General features: G+C 38.7%; 2 protein-coding genes and 1 pseudogene across 2 annotated transcripts in view; 1 reads left to right on the top strand and 2 right to left on the bottom strand.

Moving 5' to 3' along the window:
• LOC138012836 (uncharacterized) overlaps positions 1 to 1262 on the top strand; it is a 4910-nt gene extending 3648 nt beyond the window's left edge. Inside the window, exons 5-7 of the mRNA XM_068859750.1 lie at positions 193 to 389; positions 688 to 787; positions 1187 to 1262. Of these exons, the coding sequence (XP_068715851.1) occupies positions 193 to 389; positions 688 to 787; positions 1187 to 1262 (373 nt within the window). The remainder of the gene's footprint in view (positions 1 to 192; positions 390 to 687; positions 788 to 1186) is intronic.
• Positions 1263 to 5861: 4599 nt separating this feature from the next.
• LOC138012828 (tigger transposable element-derived protein 6-like) lies at positions 5862 to 7769 on the bottom strand. Its single transcript, XM_068859739.1, has one exon. It carries the CDS (start codon positions 7767 to 7769, stop codon positions 5862 to 5864), a length of 1908 nt encoding a protein of 635 aa, XP_068715840.1.
• A 2281-nt stretch (positions 7770 to 10050) lies between these two features.
• On the bottom strand, positions 10051 to 13312 carry LOC138012821 (serine/threonine-protein kinase SIK1-like; annotated as a pseudogene).
• Between the last annotated feature and the right edge of the window lie 5322 nt (positions 13313 to 18634).

Here is an 18634-nt window from a genome sequence, read left to right as displayed (position 1 = left end):
TCATGCAACAAGAAACTTTCGAAATAACAATTTTGGGACGAAGGAAAAGGCAAGGGTGAAAGTCTACATGTAGGAACAGCTTTCTCTATTGTGTTCGCTTTTTCTTTAGTCAGGCTTGCTTTTCCCTCCTCTGACCAACTAACAGCCTAGAACAGGCTACCCCAATGCTCACCAGTCATTTAATTTGTATTGCCAGATAATTGCAGAATTTGAAAGAATTTTGGGTTTGGGAACAAGTGTTCTCAGCACCTTTAAGGCAAACTTTGATCAAGTTGTTGACCCAATTCTTCATGTGGCAGAAACAAAAAAGGGGAAGGTGGCTGAAGAAGTCAAGAATTACCTTCTATTGTTGGAGGATAACGATGGAGATGACATAGGGCCCACTGCCGGTAAATATTGTGATAATTTGTACATACACCACATTATCTAGCACAGTCAAACCAAGTCTTGCAATTCCCCAAGATTCTCTAAATTATTTGTTGCTATTAGTGGTTTTGAAATTTTATCACGGCATTTGTTTGCAAAGCGGTGTAAGGTTATGAGAAGGTGTAAGGAGTAAAATTTGCTGATTTGGACTTGAAAATGAAGGTAAAGGTAAACATTTAGGACTGAAATTCAATCACAAATGTTGGTGATCACTCCTTATTACTTTTTTAGATGCTTAGGAGTGTGTTGGTTATTTTTTAGGTGAAAAGGCTGAACTTGCAATGGCAGTATTGCCATTCCTATTGCAGGGAATTAGTCTGGATTGTGTAAGCACACAGATTTTGTGGAATCCATCCCGCCTGTAAGTGTAATGTTGTTATGTTTCATCTCAGAGTTTATAATGCGTGTGATTTTTAAGTCCAACGCAGGTATTTGTTAAAACAGTTTGCAGATTAAAATTAGACTGCACTTCATTGCACTATGGTTGGCTGTATGGTCGTTATCACAAATGACCTAACTACTCCTTTGAGCTACAAGAGACATGTGGTAGCCAAGCCATCAAACTAGGTTTCTGTGACAAACACCCTACACATGTGCACTGCATTTGAAATAGTAATCGGAAGGCCATAGGTTCAATTCTTGTTAGAAGCACTGGGACATTTTTTTCCGGGTGCGCCAGCATTGATCATCAATAGATCATTCATTTCGCTGGCTAAAAACCTTCCATCTTATTGCTAATTTTCCGTAATCATTTCCACAGGAGAGAGCAAGCCCAACAAGAATTGCAGAAAATAACGAAAAGATTTTTCCTTTTCTCATCTTCACTGGGAGTTTAGACAGTTGTGAAGTGGTGCACTTGGCATTTGACAAGCGTGTTATTTGTAATTTCCAGGCATCCCTTGTGGAGGCAACTGTTGCATTACTAGCAAAATATTATGTTTTTATGTTCAATTATTCTCCTGGACTGAGAAACTTTTTTTTGTATTTGCTAAAATGTATTTTACACATTCGGGACAGTAAAAAATTGCCATTCTCTGTAATTTCTTTAGTAAATTCTTTCCATGAGCTTCAGTCAGTCTCAGTTACCTCTTTATAGGTTAAAACAGCACTGAAAGGGAAACTCCAACACTTAGGTTTTTGTCTATAAGTATGTACAGAGTGGGCGTTTCTGTTTAGCGTTGAGAGTTACAATAAAATTATCAGCTAATGCCATCTGTTTGTCAAAACACTGTTTGGTTAGCCAACATTTTTTCTTCGGTTTTTCCTTGTAACACTCTACAGGAAAACTACTCTATACACATCTAAAAAACGGCCCATAATAGTATTGTAGTAAACTGTACGTTGAACAATATTGTAGTAGTTCTGGCCCTTTATAGTTTAAAGGGTGAATAGCACTATCCACCGGATAAATCACTATCCAGTGGATAACTCAATTGGTTTTGCTAGTGTTTATCTGCTGGAAAGTGATTTCTGCGGTGGAAAGCGTGATCCACCTTTTGAAAAACCGAGGCCAGGTCCATACTAAAGAGGCTTGCAAATGAGAGTGGTCCCATAGATACTATAATGTTCACAGTTGCGAAATATTTTGGGAATTTGTTGTATATATGTATATATTAGTCAATTGTAATTTCAAAGTTAAACTTTTATTTATTTTCACTGGATACAAACTTCAGCTTCTGCTGTTTGAGGTAGATTTTGATGTCGTTGTAGAATTCTAATAGCTATTTTTTACTCGTTATTATGATTTTAGTTCATAGTCACTTTGAGAGTATTGATCTTTGGTTTACTCAAAATAAAGAGTTTGTTTTACTCAATCTGTGAGAAAGTTGATCGTTTACTCAAAATTAAGGGTCAGTATAAATGCATTTCCCTTGAGTAATTTTACCCCTAAATTTGGGTTTATTTTAGTCGTTAACTTGAGTAGATTTACTCACTGCTGAGTCAACTCTTACTCATAAATGTGCATAGAATTAATCACTGCTGAGTTAAACGAACTCAAACCCTCGAGTGAATTTTACTCAGCATTACTGCTACAATTTACTCACTTATATGGTTCAGCATGAATGCATCGATTTACTCAATATTTTGGGTTAAATTTACTCAGCTTTTTTATCGAACAAGACGAAATGAGATTTTCAATTCAACATTTTCACCTGAATAAAAGTTCATCCGATTAAAAATCACCATGCTTACTGTTACACCATAATTATAAACGTAATCTTTATACGTTCAAAATACTTTTAGTGATTTTACTCTTTAATATCCCGTGACAAACACTTCTCCTCGTTACTCCCTAAAACATTTAATATATTGTCTACTTTGGTATAATAGGTATCAACTATTACGCCTCCTTTCATGGGTTAAATTAATCACTCGTATTGTTTTGTAATTATAAAATACTCTCAAAAAAGCGCAATAATAAGGAATTCACAATTTTTTCTATCCATTTTTTTCACATCTAACTCAGTTTGCAAGGCCAAGCTAAAAGCTCACTTTATATGAATTAAGTAAAATATTGAATATTGTATGTAATCAAAAGATTTCTTAGTTTTCCAACAAGGTAAAGGAAGTCTATGTTTCTGTTTTCACTAATTTTTGTTCCTTTGTTGTTTTTAATTATTTCTAATGTCTACAGCCCAAAACACTGGACGACCACTTATTTCTGTCATCTTAGGTACAGTTTACCAGAGCTGTCATTGAAATATTAGCATACATGTAAACCTATATCACTGTTACAGTACAGTACACTAAATCTGGCCATTATTATACAACAGGTGACCTTGAAGAGTTGTAAATTACAAATATTATGCTATGGCAATGTATCTACAGCAGTTGACAGCTAAGTTAGTGTAAATAAAATTCCTGGAGAATTCAAGGAGTATTCCAGTGCCAGAAACTAAGTTTTCAAAAAGTGTTCAGCACAGGCTGAGATGCACTTATCACAAAATCACAATGTGCACTCGATCTTTTCATCCGTTAGAGCAGAAGCATGGGACGTTGAAGCGTGCAAGTGGCAACTTTTTTTCCTTGGAACAGAGCTGGAGATTCTGAAACACCAATTTTATGCCCCAATATGAGATTGAAGCTGCATGCGCAGGAAAATGCATGAGCTATGTTACATCCAAATAAAGAAGTTTTTAAACTCGAAAAACCCCAGCTCTGAACCAGAGTTAGACGCTTCAATGTCATGAGATTCTGCTGTAGAGTTAAGATGGTATAATCTAATTTTGCCCTACCCAAGCATGAATTCAAGCATGAACCTTTTGCAGCAATTTCTTTTCTTCTAAAATCTAAAATTACAGGGCTTTTCAAGGCCTTCGAATATTAGTACAAGCCATAAAATAATATAGTACACACATGCAGTTGATTTTTTGTTAGCTGGTCGCAATCACCTCAGATGAAATATTAAACTGTTGGTCGTGAAGTGAATTACATGTAACAAATGACATTACAGAAGAAGGCAACTTTTACCATCCTAGATATGCAAAATGCACTTTTGAAGATACAAACAAAAATTTCTTAAACCTGGAGGATGATTATACGTGAAAACATAATATGTTGCCAAGAAAGCAACAGTTGATTCATCCAGAGTTTTTTCAAAAGTGCAAATAAACTGCTTGTCAGGTGCCAAGTGAACCTTTCATGGAGACTGCAGGCTTCCACTGAAAAGGTGAAAAGGAAAAGCCTTGTCCTAACTTTTAGCAGTCCTTTGAATATTTGTTTGTTCCTGGTTAAAGTAAAAAATAATTATTAGAAACTTAAACGCTGTGATATGAACTCCACCAGAAAGTACTCAGAAATGTTCACAAAATCCAAATAAGAGGTTTTGTCACGGTGGATGTTCATGTGAAGACAGCCATGGCTTATCATTGTGATTTTCATTTTTAGTATTATTTAACTGTTTGAGCCTGATCTGAATCGCATTTGTTATAATGTGGATTTAATTTAGCACTCTGGGTTTGTTGTATTGGGGTTCAGTTCCGTAGATTCCAAAACAAGTTTCGCCAGGCTTAAGAACATGGTACCTGGCATTACATGTTACCTGTATACCAGGTTTCATAAAAGGGCTCATTATTGCATTCCACAATATTTCCAAACCTTATCACCCTACCACTTTAGAATAAGTTTTAAACTATTATACAAGTTTACAGAAATGAATTCCATAAAATCTTTGTGGCTGCATACCCCCGTCTGCTTGTAAAGACATGCCCTTCCGCAGCCAACAAGTACAGGAGAAAATAAACCATTTGAACTACAAATAATAACAACGTTATCATTCTTAATACCATTGTGGAGTATTCCCTTGCCACACAAGTAACAAAGGCCATCAATGAGTTGAATAATTATATGAAGCCAGTGCTCATAATCTGAAATGGAGACTGCTATATCCTGACTTATTACCTTTTGAAGAGTAATAGGTTCAAAGCTTTCATTCCTATAATACTGTTTGACAATGAAATATGGCTTCTCTGTGATATTCATGCCATAAAGTACAGGTACATATATGTGGCAACATTAAATTTTGTTTGCATAACATGCTTCTTTTTCAACAACTTTACCTGAAGTACATGCTTTAAAGTACTCAGCTGCCACTGGAGAAGATCTAATTTTTTTCAAGTAAACAGTCCCAAATCTTCCTTTCCCAATTTCTCCAGCACCCTCAACTTCCTCTAGGAATGAGGGATCTATCTTCAAAATTTCACTCTCGTTGTTGCTAGCCACTTGGTTACTGGCACCATGAAAGCTATCTTTACATTTTAATCTTGCCTTTTTCTTTTTCTGATACAGTCAACTCTCTCGTAAGCGGACACCCTCGGGAATTGAAAAACGTGTCCGTTAGCAGAGCTGTCCGCTTACGAGAATTATTCCCGTAAGCGGACACCAAAGAAAAATAGGGTGGATGTCCGCTTACGGGAGAGTTAATTAGCAGGTGTTAATTGTGTTTTATTGTGTAGACAAAAATAGCAAGTGAAGGTATAAAGCGAAACTCTTTATTGATGTCAAATGCTCAAACTCGAAAAAATATATATACAGTATTTCTTCTACATTTAACAAACCGTTCAACGGGACTTATTGCTGCCGTCCATATATGTAACTCTGGTGCTTCTTAAAAACATAACTCTTCTAACAAAACATTCAACGGGACTTATTGCTGCCTTCCATATATGTAACTCTGGTGCTTCTTAAAAACATAACTCCTCTAACAAAACATTCAACGGGACTTATTGTTGCCGTCTATAAATGTAACTTTGGTGCTTCTTAAAAACATAACTCTTCTTATAAAACGTTCAACGGAACTTATTGTTGCCGTCTATAAATGTAACTTTGGTGCTTCTTAAAAACATAACTCTTCTCATAAAACGTTCAACGGGACTTATTGCTGTCGTCCAAAAGGTATATCGTGACCAGAGAAGGTTTGCTTGGTCCTATGACAGTTAGGAGAAATAGTCCGTTATGGTTGACTGCCTCCTTGCCAATAGAGACTTCAGTCGCATATCTACTAAGACATCATTGACCTTGGTAATTGCCTGGACTAGCGGCTCGTTTCCTTGCCAGTCAGAAAATGCCGCTAGCTTCCCAACAAGTTTCAGCGCCTGTTCCGCAGATGTAATTTCCGGAAGTTGCAGGGGCTGGTCATATTCCTCATCATCGTCGATTATCTCATACACCTGCTCTTCGTTGATAGACGCAGCGATTATTTCTTGTCGTACGGTATCTCTCCAGTTTGGAAGTGTGGTATCCACTGGTGGCTCAAAGGCCTCAGCTTCGTCATCGAACGCTGACATGTCTAGTCCTGGGGAAATATGGCTTAGCAATTCAGGAAGATCCATCAATTCTTCTCCCTCGAACGGGTCGTCATCTTCTTCAGCATTGAGATTTTCAACGGGATACATCCCAACTTTCTTGAAGCATTTGGAGACGACTGCAGCTGGAACCTCTTCCCAGGCGCTGACCACCCATCGTACAGCCATCAGCAAATTAACGGACTTGACAATCTCACTCGCAGTTTTCTCTCCATCCATTTGGCCAGCAACATATCGCAATAGCTTCCGCCTGTAGTACGTTTTCCAAGTTTTGATGATTCCTGCGTCAAGAGGCTGTGTGCGTGACGTGGTGTTTTTCGGCAGGAACTCAATTCGGATGTTGGAAAACTTGCCTTTTAGGGAGGGAGGATGACAGGGAGCATTGTCAAGAAAGAGTATGATGTTACGATTTTCCCGCTTCATCTTGCTGTTTATCTTGGATATCACATTTTCCATTATCTCAGTTTTCATCCATGCCTTTGCGTTGCTGAAATACTGAGCGCCACACGGGCGCGAAATATCTACAAGGTTTGCAAAACAACGGGGCTTCTTGCTGCTTCCGATAAGAACAACACTATCCTTTCTTCCGTCGGCGCTCACAAAGAAAGCGACAGTGATCCTTTGCTTGGCGTTCTTTCCTCCACGACATCGCTTTCCCTTCTCTGAGAGAGACTTGCTTGGAAGCGCTCTCCAAAATGCCCCAGTTTCGTCTTCGTTCCATATATCGGCAGCTGCATATCCCTTGGTCAATTCTTTTACACGTTCACTCCAACTTTCTACCGTGTCTTTGCTAACATCCCCTTCCTCGCCAGCGATATTGAATTGCGCAATGTTGTGCCGTTGCTTCCACTTAGAAAACCAGCCTTCTGTTCCTTTAAAAGTTGTCACGCCGAGTTGTTTGGCAATCAACCTGGCTTCTTCTTTGAGTAAAGGCCCATCCACTGGGATGTTTGCTGCTCTAGCCTTGACATACCAATCCCACAGAATGCGGTTTATCTCTTCATACTTTTCGAAGTTGTTTCGTTTGATCGTGGAGCTGCCATTGGACATCCATTCATCCATAATTTTCTCTTTATCAGCAATGATCTTTGCTATTTGAGTTTTTCCGCAAGCAAACCTCTTCACCAGCTGCCTGATGCTTTGCTTTTCATCTTGTGAGGCACGGATCACTTGTACTTTCTCACTTAGGGGTAAACACTTGCGGCTCTGACCATCGTTTGTAGCCTGTCTTGCTTTCTTTTTCGCCTTACTCGAGCTGCTTGCTTTTTCCACTTGAGGACTCCCCTGTATTTGATTCACTTGCTGCTTTGGACGATTGACTGGCTTGTCTTCTTTGAATTCTTCATCTCCGATCAGGTTTTCAGCAGCAATTCTCTTGTCGAAACAGGGCAAACACCAGGGAACAGCAATACCTGCCTTCCAACCTGGATTTTCCTCGTCCGCCCACACCGAACAATCACTTGACTTATTACAAACTGGCCTTTCGCATGTTAAACAAATATATTTTGTAACGTTCGCGCAGTTACTGCAGCACGACATATTCACAGCAACCTACACGTGTATAAACTCGCCAATGCACTGAATATGGCAGAAAATCACACTGATTGACACGCGAATTAAGGGATTATATTGTAATCTGTCAAAATGACACGAAGCAGTGTACTGTATACAGTTAGTATCCAGGACTACAAACTACAGTGATAGAGATACTGTATTTCAATCAACACGATAAAGCAAACGAATTTTTATGGTAGAATTGATACTGCACTTTTAAATGATGTTAGCTTTCTGTAAGAGTTCTGGAAAATTTTCACACCTCTTATCGACAGTTTAACAGGCTAAAGGTACCGACGTCAAGATTTTAGGAAATTGAAATGAGCTGCCCACACACGTACAAACACTAAATTTACTTTCATTGAAAAAGAACCCGATGACAAGCAACAACAGTAAACACACGCTGTGAAAAGAGCTTTTACTGTACTGTATTCAAAAGTAAGACCTCGCATTACGGACCCCATTTTGCTGTGATCTCTTGACTAGCTGTATAAAGCGATGGCAAACAGGATGACAGAATCGTACGTAATGGTTGAGTCCTACATTCGCGGTTATCATGTATACAAAGATGCGGCTGGCTGGGATCCACAACTAAATGAGGAAAGGGCCCTTAAACGCGAGCCAAAGAACATCAAGGACGTGAATGCGGTTGCTGTAGTAAGGCCTAATTTAGAAGATTGCAGTCTTGAAACCACAGCCAAGGAACACGCTAACACAGTGTCTGGATTCGATGAGATACTTGGTCACATTCCTTTGAGGATGGCTGAATTTGTCACCAAGTTTTTAAAGCGCGGAACAAACAAAGGGAAAGCCATCATAACGGGTAAACCTGTCAACAGAGGAGCTGGGTACGGCATGGAAATTCCTTGTAAATACGTTTTTTATGGTGATGTTGAAACATCTTTACCGTGGCTCAAGTCCAAGCTTGATTATCTGGGATACAGTGTTTGGTACAATCAGTGATTGAAAACAGAAACAAGAAGTAAAGTAGACCATGACGAACGTGGCCATAACTAGCCCCTTCACAGATGTTTATTTTTTTCGTAAGATATTGGCGCTCGCCAATATCTTACGAAAAAAAAAACGTCCGTGAACAGGCTAGGCCATAATTAACGTGACACTACAAATGTCTCGTCGGACTCTTGTTAATGTCAAACGAACGGACAGCTTGCTTTGCCGCGGACAAATTGAAATTTGTAAAAAGCGATCCCCGCTGTTCTGTTGCTCTGTTAAAGGTCATATTTTTGTTGATTTATTGCAAATTAAAGACAAATTTCATTGCCAAGAGTCAATTACGTACATGGTGTGTCCGCTTATGAGAGAGCGTAAACAAAAGAAAAATCCAATTTTCATTTTCAAAAGTGTCCGCGTCCGCATACAAGAGAGTGTCCGTTTACGGTAATGTGTAAATAGAAAGTTTGACTGGGAGGTAAAAACGGGGATTTAAAAAGCCGTCCGTAAGTAGAGCTGTCCGCTTACGAGAGTGTCCGTTAGCGGAGAGTTGACTGTACTTGTCGCATTTCAAAATACGTCTCTTTGATAGCTGTTTGGACTTTCACCTTCTGACTTAAGCACTTATTTTCCTCTTGTATGCCTTGCATGAGTGCAATCAATCCCTTTTATACAGTTTTTTCTCTTTTTCTTTTGTTGCGAGACAAGCATTGTGTTCTTTTACTTTCTAATGATTGCTTACATTTCCTTTTTTTGAAATTTATTAAGTACAGTATAAATGTGTCTCCTCTCTGATGATCAACTAAATAAGGTACTCAAAAGAGGTACTGGTTAAATGCAACAGGATTGCAACATTACACAGCAACAGAATCTGCATTGACACATATTTATACATGCCACAAGTTCTCACTAACAAGCAATCCAGATGTACTACTTGAGTGAGCCACTGGTTAAAGGCAGCAAATGCCACCATTCTCAGTAACTGTTCACAGCAAAATAAGATCAGACCTTTGGCTTAAACATTTCAAAGAGACTTTGTTTTCAATTTGTATTGCAATGCATGTCCTTTAATACATAAAAACAGAACAAAATAGAATGTTAACGTCCTTTTCTTTTTTGGAGACAAGGGAATTAAGATTTTGAATACGCTGTACGTGAGGGTAAAATGGTTTAACTAGCAGATTGTTTAAGCCTGCTCAAAGTACAATGTACATGCTAAGATTCAGTTATAATGATGACAAAAATGACCGTACCTTATCATTTTCCTCGTCAGATGGGGGGAAGGGGGGGGGGGGGGGGGGGCTTGGGCCAGGGCCTAATCCTGATCCTGATCGTGATCCTCTTGCACAGCTTCCACAACAATGTTGCCACCAGCTGGGCAGTTTTTCTGAAGCTCTTCAAGTGCTTTGAGAAATTTCATTCCGTGGCCAATTACTGGTATGAGCTGCTTGAAGGCTCTCTCAGTAAGACAAAAGTGCTTCTCCATCAATGCCAATATCTGTTAAGTAATAACATTATTTTACAGTGTAATTGATTACAGACATGTTATATTGTTATTCTTCTAAAATAATAATTTATTGCCTTTCCAGAAAATTGTGCTGAAAGCTGCAGATCATTTCTAATATATCACTAAATCAGCAGTTAAACCGATATTAAACAGCCACTATTTTGGGAATGGCTGTTTGACTGCTGAATATTGCTTCACTTTGTAATGGAGTAATAATAACTTGTTGGAACCATGGAATGGGTTATTCCAGAATCCCCCTCACCACCATCACGGATAGCAAGACTGTTTAACCCCCACCCCCCAGCTCGGATTTCCGAATTCGATGACGCCCCCTTCCCGTCTGGTTTTCCTACGGGGTAACTGTAACGGAAAAGACGTAAAATGCATTCCCAGGATCCCCTTTTGATATAATTGTTAAATATTGTGGAATATTCTGATTTTTACAAAACTTTAAGCTTGAATATTGACATTTTAAAATCTGTTACATGCTCAGGTGGCAGCTGTCTTATCTTTCTAATTGTTGTTCATCTGTTTATCGAGCTTGCTCTCCATAAGGATCGGTGCATACGAAAATAAACTAAAAACGTACGAGCTGAGCACTCTATGATCTGAAAGGCGACTTCACTTAATTTCCAATCGAAAAGTAAGTTAATTCCTTGGCTGGTGATGAATTTCCGCCAAAACGCACGTTTATGCAAATGACATAGCTCGATGTTTTGTACGCTTGAGTGGCCGTAAACCAATGATTTACGTTCTGCATAACATCCACAAGACGAAAACTGGCTCCTGTGTTTTTACTGGCACCGCCATTTGAGTGATTTGAATGTAAAATTTAGATACAATTAATTCGGTCAACGGGACAAGTAAAATAGACAATACTTAGCTCTTCAAGAATCATTGTGTGATTACTTACCGTGAAATTTCGAAGTGTACTCTTCAAAATCGAGCTCAACGAGCCATGTCTTCACGTCCTTAGCTGTCTTTATAGCCATGATTTTCAATTTATAGGAAAAACAATTCAGTAAACACCTCAAAACTGAAATGTCAACAAGCGAGAGGATCCTAATGATGCAGAGCTTGGTATTTGTACGTTATTTTTGCGCGCACATTTTTAAATCAATGATTGGTTTGCTCCGTTCACCCCATGTCACTTACGACCAGAGGGATTAGTAATGCAAGACTAATCTGGGTTCAAAGGTTCAACGTATGGGGAAACAAAAGCATTGACGTCACCACTCTCCCGCCACGGCACGAAAAATAAACATAGCACAGTAGTAGTACCTTAAGGAGCTCCTGAGTCATGTAAAGTTTATTCAGAGTCATGAGCTAAACTTCACGATAACATGTGGCGATTGTGGCCAATCATTTCAGAAATTCAACTCGTTTAAATCTCATATTCAGTGAAAACACAACTGGAATAATCTTATCATAGACCACAAAATGATGAAGACGTCGACACAGAAGAAGACAATGACAATCTCGCAGTAAATTAAAGTAATGATGAGGGCCGTGGAGAGGGGGTTGATGATTTTTTTTCCTTCTCTGAGTTCGCTTATACATGTGTATTAAAAAATGTGCAAGAAATTCATTCAAGAACTCAATCACACGTGCAATTAGCAATACGCCACACACACAATGTAGTGAATAAATTTAGAATGTACGTTGTAAAGCCTCTTAATAAGCTTGTTGATTGTCAGAGACTTAGCTTACTTTGATGACATTTTAGCTTTTACAGCTGGTACATGTATATTTACAGTTCCTTAATTTGTTCAAGAACGAAACTACTGAGTTCTTTATAGACAAAAAAGTGCTTCCTGTTCTGCTATACCTGTTTATAGCATGCAGCATTTTAAAAAATCACAGAGGCAGGAAGGAATATAATCGATAAGGCCAAGTCTTGTTTTATTAATGAATTTGACATGAAATCACTTTTGACAAAATAAGTATTAGCTTCATCCATAAACATGTACTTTTCACATGCTACGGAGGAAAATGTCAAAATTAGGAGATTGAATCAAACATGACAAGCTTAGGCCGACAAAAAAATTTATGCAAATGAGCTTACAGTGATTTGAAATCACCCTTAGCTAATCATTAAGTGTAACTCAAGAACTTGTCTCGCAAGTTTAGGTGTCGCAGATATCAGAGTCTGCTTCTAAAATATACCGGTTCGTTTTTTTACACCTTTAAGTCCTTTAAGTCGTTTTGCAACTCTAAGTGAAATCGCAGTTGGCGTGGGTAGCAAGTGTAGAATAGCGAATACAATTTTCCTAAAGAAAAAATATCCGATGTAATAGACTGCCAGCCACTACCGGCGACAATTTCTGGAGCGATGTGGGGAGTAGCGTCTCTTGGAAAGTGCTTGACTTGAAGCCATCAGAGACATCAGTGGTTTTGGATGTTATAAATCGGGCTTTTCCGAAGTCGATTATCACAGGATTCCACTGCACTTCATCTCGCTTTTCTAAAACAACGTTATTTGATTTTAGGTCCTTGTGTATAATTTCATGGGTATGTACATGATGAAGCTCTTCACAAATTCCCTTCACAATGCCTAACCAAAGAGGTTTGTCTAGTTTTTTTTTCTTAATGGCTGTCGATAGAGTTAGACTTTGTCCCCTTCTCCATGGAACTGTGTTACCAGCTTTAATTTGTCTCCTTTTGTTACTGTGCCAAAAAGGAGTGGAAGGTTTCCATGATCTCCCAAATGGTTGATCATTCTGGCTTCGTGAAGAAGTTCCTGCTTAACGTCATTTACTGACTTTGACTTCATTCTGAACTCTGTCAATGCAACCAATATGCTCCTGTAATGAGCCAGATAACATACACTGAAGAGACCACAGCCTTACGACTTTTCAGTACGCACAATCTCCATAGGGTTGATTTCTTTGACGCCTGACGTTTCATACCGCCTTTTCGGTTTGGTGGGCTTTTTACGTTCACAAGCTTGTGTATTAGCTTCGTTCGCTTTTTGACTACTGATGAGGCCAGCCAATTTTCGCGTGATTATTAAAGGTTGCATTGTTTTCAAAAATTTTGTCGCTAGATCATGGTCATTTACAAAAGGCATTGCGACTTTTGTCCACCTATATTCAATAGAACGACCGCGCAGCTACAAAGGAAGTGTGCAAAGCATGCAGAAGCAAAATCAATCATGTCGTTACCGTTTCACAATGGTGAAGGAACAATAAACGGTTAACCTACCATCAAGACACTGGAAAGCTGGGATGGAGATCTGTGAACTACAAACAATGGCTAGGGGATGTTGTGGTCGGCATCATTTCCGGTGTGCATACCAAAGCTCCAGCAGGGTAATGAGCATTGAGGATAGTGCGCGGCACATACAGTAACCATGAAATGAATGCAAGGGTTATGGGTGGCGTAAATGAGAAGGTAACCTAGCCGCTAAATGGATGCCTTTGACAAGTATATTGTATATTGCTTTTACAACGTATTTCTTTACTTGCTTTCAACAAGTAAGAGGAGGGTAGGGGGGGTTTAGGATTTGAGACTTTTTGGCGGCCAGAAGTGCTCTCCAACACTAGCCACGGAAAGGTGACTTAAGGATTTTTGTTTCAAAAGTTTTGTTTTGCCTGGCATCATCTTAACTGTCATTCTTCAAAACTATTACTAACAGGGTGATAATTAAACCACTCTTGGAACCTGGACCTGGATACTTACCTGTATAGCATACATGATGTGGTTATCCAAACCCTACCACACTTAACTGTTGATCATTACTTTTTCTTCATATGGTGGCTGCTAAAGGAGCCGGCGTGTAAATTGCCTGTGGAGTGCAATGTCAAGAGTTTCACCGCAGGACTTTGCTATCTGCAGTGTGCAATGCAGGGATTTCCACAGTAACTATGTCTTCTTCATGTGCAATATTTTTGCTTGTCTTCGTATCCATTTCTCTCCACACAAGCTTGTTGTAGTGGTACCCTGATGTAAGCTTAAATCTGCTGCATGGTGAATAAACGTTTTAAGAGAGACAGAAAAGTTAGCTGGGCACTTATTAAATAAAGATGGCGTTTTCCCTCCAGATAACAACAGCCCACTAAGGGCTGACTACCCAAGAGAGACAGAACTGACTTCAAAAAGTTAAAAGCATTAAATTCTGCCTTCAGATAACAACAGCCCGATAAGGGCTGACTACCCAAGAGAGATAGAACTGGCTTAAAAGTTAAAGTTAAGAGCATTAATTCTGCCTTCAGATAACAACAGCCCAATAAGGGCTGACTACCCAAGAGAGACAGAATTGTGTAAGGAAGCTTTAGATACAACATGATGCTCCACCTTATCACCCAAAGATATTATACCCGCATATATTCTTGTAGCCCTAGCTCCTCCATTTAAGAATTTGCAGCATCAAATCACTTCTGTGTTCATGCATCTCACAGTATATCCACTTGAAATTGTTCACACTTTATGGTCCATTCACAATTAAATCTTTTGCAGCCATGATGACTCCAACCCCACAGCTTCCCATGCCAATCTTCCTGGAGTCCACAGGTACTTGTACTGGCATTCCAAATCGCTGAAAACACAAAACACCATCTCAAAACTTTGTTTTAAGGATGGCATTTGCTGGAAACATCTCCATCAGTAGGTCTAACAAATGTTTTATGGTGGATAGTAGTGAAATAGGCACCATTATCTTCAGACCATCATCGAAGTATAGCGCTGAATTCAAAAGATCAATGTGAACTAAGCCCCAATGATTAGGCATGTGGATGGGCACCAAAATCTGTTTCAGAGTGTCACCATCACTTGACGCTGCAATTGTATCCGCTAGTTGCTTCTGAACAGAGTTCTTGTGTCTAGCCCTCATCCAGAGAAATACTTCAGTTGGAAAATAGACTGTGTGGTTCCTTCTACCTACACAAGTTTCATCCAAGATCTTGCTTATGGAAATGTCAATGATGAAGCTATCAAGGTAACGCTCCTCGACAAGATCAGCAAATGAAGTAGGAACAGTCCCTTACCTCTCATGCCTCAGTAATGGATTTGTGGCTGGATGATGCCGAAGGGCATTCTGAATAAGAGCCAGATCTCTGGGACTGCATTTAATGCTGAAAAGCGAGTTTCTTTCAGAAGAAACTTTATGATAAGTTTCTGTTATTCTGCAAAATTGTTTGTAGGACAGACAGAGAAGTTTCAGAGAATTCTCCTCTACCTTCAATCTCAATACCACTTGGATTCTTGCCAGCATTTTGCTCATCACTTAGAAGTTTCCGGGCTTCATCAATATCACTTTCACATGGATGCTCAGATAGCATGAAAGGATCTGAGACTCATAGCCTGTCATAAACTGGGTTCAGTTTAGCAGAAGATCTGCAGGCTACCTTTGGAAGGAGGTAATAAAGAGCTCCAACTTCCGCTCTTGAAGTGGCATAATTGAAAGCTCTTTGTAGAGAGGAGGGCCCTGCTTTTATTTCAGTACCACCATCATCATCCTCTGCAACAACTGTCTTTGGAGAGGGCCTAATTACGGGGGCCGTAGAGTCCTCGAAAAGAGGGCGCTTTGATGCCTTTTGTTGTTTGTGACTGGTATTGGTTTCAGGTGATTTGCATCTGGGATTACAGAGGTTTTAGCCTGATCAACATTTTCTTCTGCATTGTTGCTATCATACATTTTCTCCCATTGATCGTGGCTATATTCAAGAATGCTCACAGCTACACTTTCATCTATTTTAGTGCCATGCCCCTTGTCATACTTAAAGGTTAAGAAGTCATCTCCAAACATTTGGTCAAACAGATCTGCAATCACCAGAATCCACTGCATTTTTTCGTCTGTCCAGGATGCTGTATTAATGGCTTTCCAACCACACCCATGGAAGCTGAATCTTTTCTTGCCTATAATGTAAAAAATATCAATGCTTCTTTAGGCACCCCATTAAGAGTTACTATTTATAATATTAGACACAATATGGTAGAATTTATGGTTCTGAGTATAGCAGTTAACCCAGTTGTTCTTTTGGTTTGATGTTTTAGCTTAACTTAATAACAATTTCCTGTAATTGCCTTGCGAATTGTAAAGTGTCAAGTTAATCCAAGTTGCCTGTACCTTGGAACGGATCTTGTTATTTTCTGATATTTTCAGGTGATAAAATACACTGCGACTTAACTATTAGTAGTGGTACTTACCTAAAGTAATGCTGTCTCTTGCTTCATGGAAAGCATATCTGATGGACATCAACATGGAAGCATACCAGTGAGTGAGGATTTGATCCACTGAAAGGGAAGTAGGCAGTAACATGTTAACTCTCGACTGGATTATCCTTTTCCAGTTACCATGAATTTACGGCAATTGAGTATTGTCTCTGCCCTTGAGGGATATAATGTCAGAGGAACTACACCTACAACATACAGTATAGCCTAAAATAGGTCATTCTCTGGTGACTGTTTATTGCATGCTATATTTATTGAAAATTTAGTATAAGTACATCGTACTATGTGTCTGTACATCACTTAAAGTATTAATATGGAGGTTGGGCAGAGGGAATATTGATCAAAGCTCATTATGGTAACTGTGAATGACTCAACTGACCAGCTTTATTTCAGTGTCATCTCCTTTTCACACTGGTATAAATTACTTGAAAAATAGACCGCTGATAAGTCGTAAACTGCTCATATCCTTGAACAGTTCTTAAGGTTGGCCATAATTTATTATTATTGTGCCTTTCTGTAATTTCAAGTATAGAATTCCTCTCAAATTAAACCTTAAAAACCATAAATTGCTTTTGACAGGGAATAATCATCCACCCTCTTCCCTCTAAAACCAAATTACAACACAAAGTTGTCTCAGGTTCCTTCTGAGTGAAACTAGTTGACTGACAACAGACATCAAAACTGGCAACTATTGTTAAATTCTAAATAAATAGACCAAATGCAAATGGGTATTCTTTTGTTTATGTGCTAATTAGACTCACTAGCCTCGCTCTCAAGCAACATTTCTTTTGTAGTTTTGTCCATGCAAACAAGGGTAGTGAGTCTAATTACATGTAGTACATATAAACAAATGAAATAATTTTTTTGGCCACCACTTGTGCATTCGGTCTATAAATATTACTTTTTTGTAACAGAACTGTGTTGATGAATGCCATAATCTTAATTTTCCTAAGCTTTAAAATATATAATATTACAATATTAAAAACTTACAAGACTGCCCTGGTTCAGATGCACCATGGTTTGTAGCCCTTGATTACAATTGCCGATGCAGTTTGTTTGTTGCAAGAGCATAGCACTGTGACCTACAACAAGGTGACCATAATCACCAGTACCCAAGTGTAGACTGAAAAGCTTCTTTAAAAGAAATCCCCACTCTTTACACTAATGAAAAAAGCATAGAAATGTCATGTTAGATATTAAAAATATTAAAGAACTGTAGTACATGTGTATGTTAAGTTTAAATTTTATCCCTGTTTTTTTTTTTTCTGGTCTTTTCAAACTCATTGAATAATAGTTTCTGACGTGTAAAGTTGGTGGATAATTTTTAGAAATTTATCAAAGAGTGTTTTTTATTTTGCTCACTTGTTTGTAACTTTAAGGCTTTGCCAGTTAACCTCTTTGTGCAGAGACTGCAGGAAAAGATATTTCAGTCAATTTCCTTGGAGAGAAAGCCTTTGGAACCCCCTACAACTCAATGTCTTGGCCATGATGTACACATCTGCTTGCTTTATCTACACCATACATTTAGGGATATAGTGATCACATACACATCCAGGAATTCCTTAGTGTGCGAAACCGTGAGTCAGGTGACTTGCTAGGAGATTGTGTTTTAGTGTTTTTGTGTGTAACTGTTACAGTGGCTATTAGTGTTGCTCCAGTTTCTGGCCTTAGTGGCCCCTGAGAATACACTTTACTACAATAAACATATATAGAGAAGACATTGTCATCAGCCTCTCAACATATAAACAGTAACATAAGAATGCCTTTTTATCGCATTAAACTTTGTTTTTTGTGTAGAAATGTTACCTTAATGTTTGAAGATCCGTTTAATCCACTATATCTCAGCATACCGCGCAGTCTAACATGAGGAGATAACTCGATTCTAGTCTAGTTAATCATAGATAGAAATCACACGTATATTGTAACATCCTCCCTTTTGGAAGATTGAAATAGATGAAAAAAACGTCAGTGTCATTTCAGTGCGGAATCAAAGGGTCCATAGAACAAATCTATCGGTTGGTGCGTTCAACGCAAGACGATCAATAAGTGATAAACACTAATCATTATGATAAAAGCAACAAAAAAAAATAAAATCATGAGTCTAATCACAGACATAGTCCTTGAGGTATGCTGGGCTATTCCTGAGTTGCTCTGATCTCCGATACTGTTCCAGGACGGTCGCCACTTCACATTGTGGCTCTTGAGGGGCACTACCCTGGTC

This window comes from Montipora foliosa, chromosome 1 (assembly GCF_036669935.1).
Source record: "Montipora foliosa isolate CH-2021 chromosome 1, ASM3666993v2, whole genome shotgun sequence".
Taxonomy (NCBI): domain Eukaryota; kingdom Metazoa; phylum Cnidaria; class Anthozoa; order Scleractinia; family Acroporidae; genus Montipora; species Montipora foliosa.
Note: the sequence above shows the minus strand (reverse complement) of the source record. Positions and strands in the feature narration are given on the sequence as shown.

Coding starts and splice junctions, on each gene's coding strand:
- LOC138012828 (XM_068859739.1), bottom strand. CDS start 7,769: ATGTCGTGCTGCAGTAACTGCGCGAACGTTACAAAATATATTTGTTTA.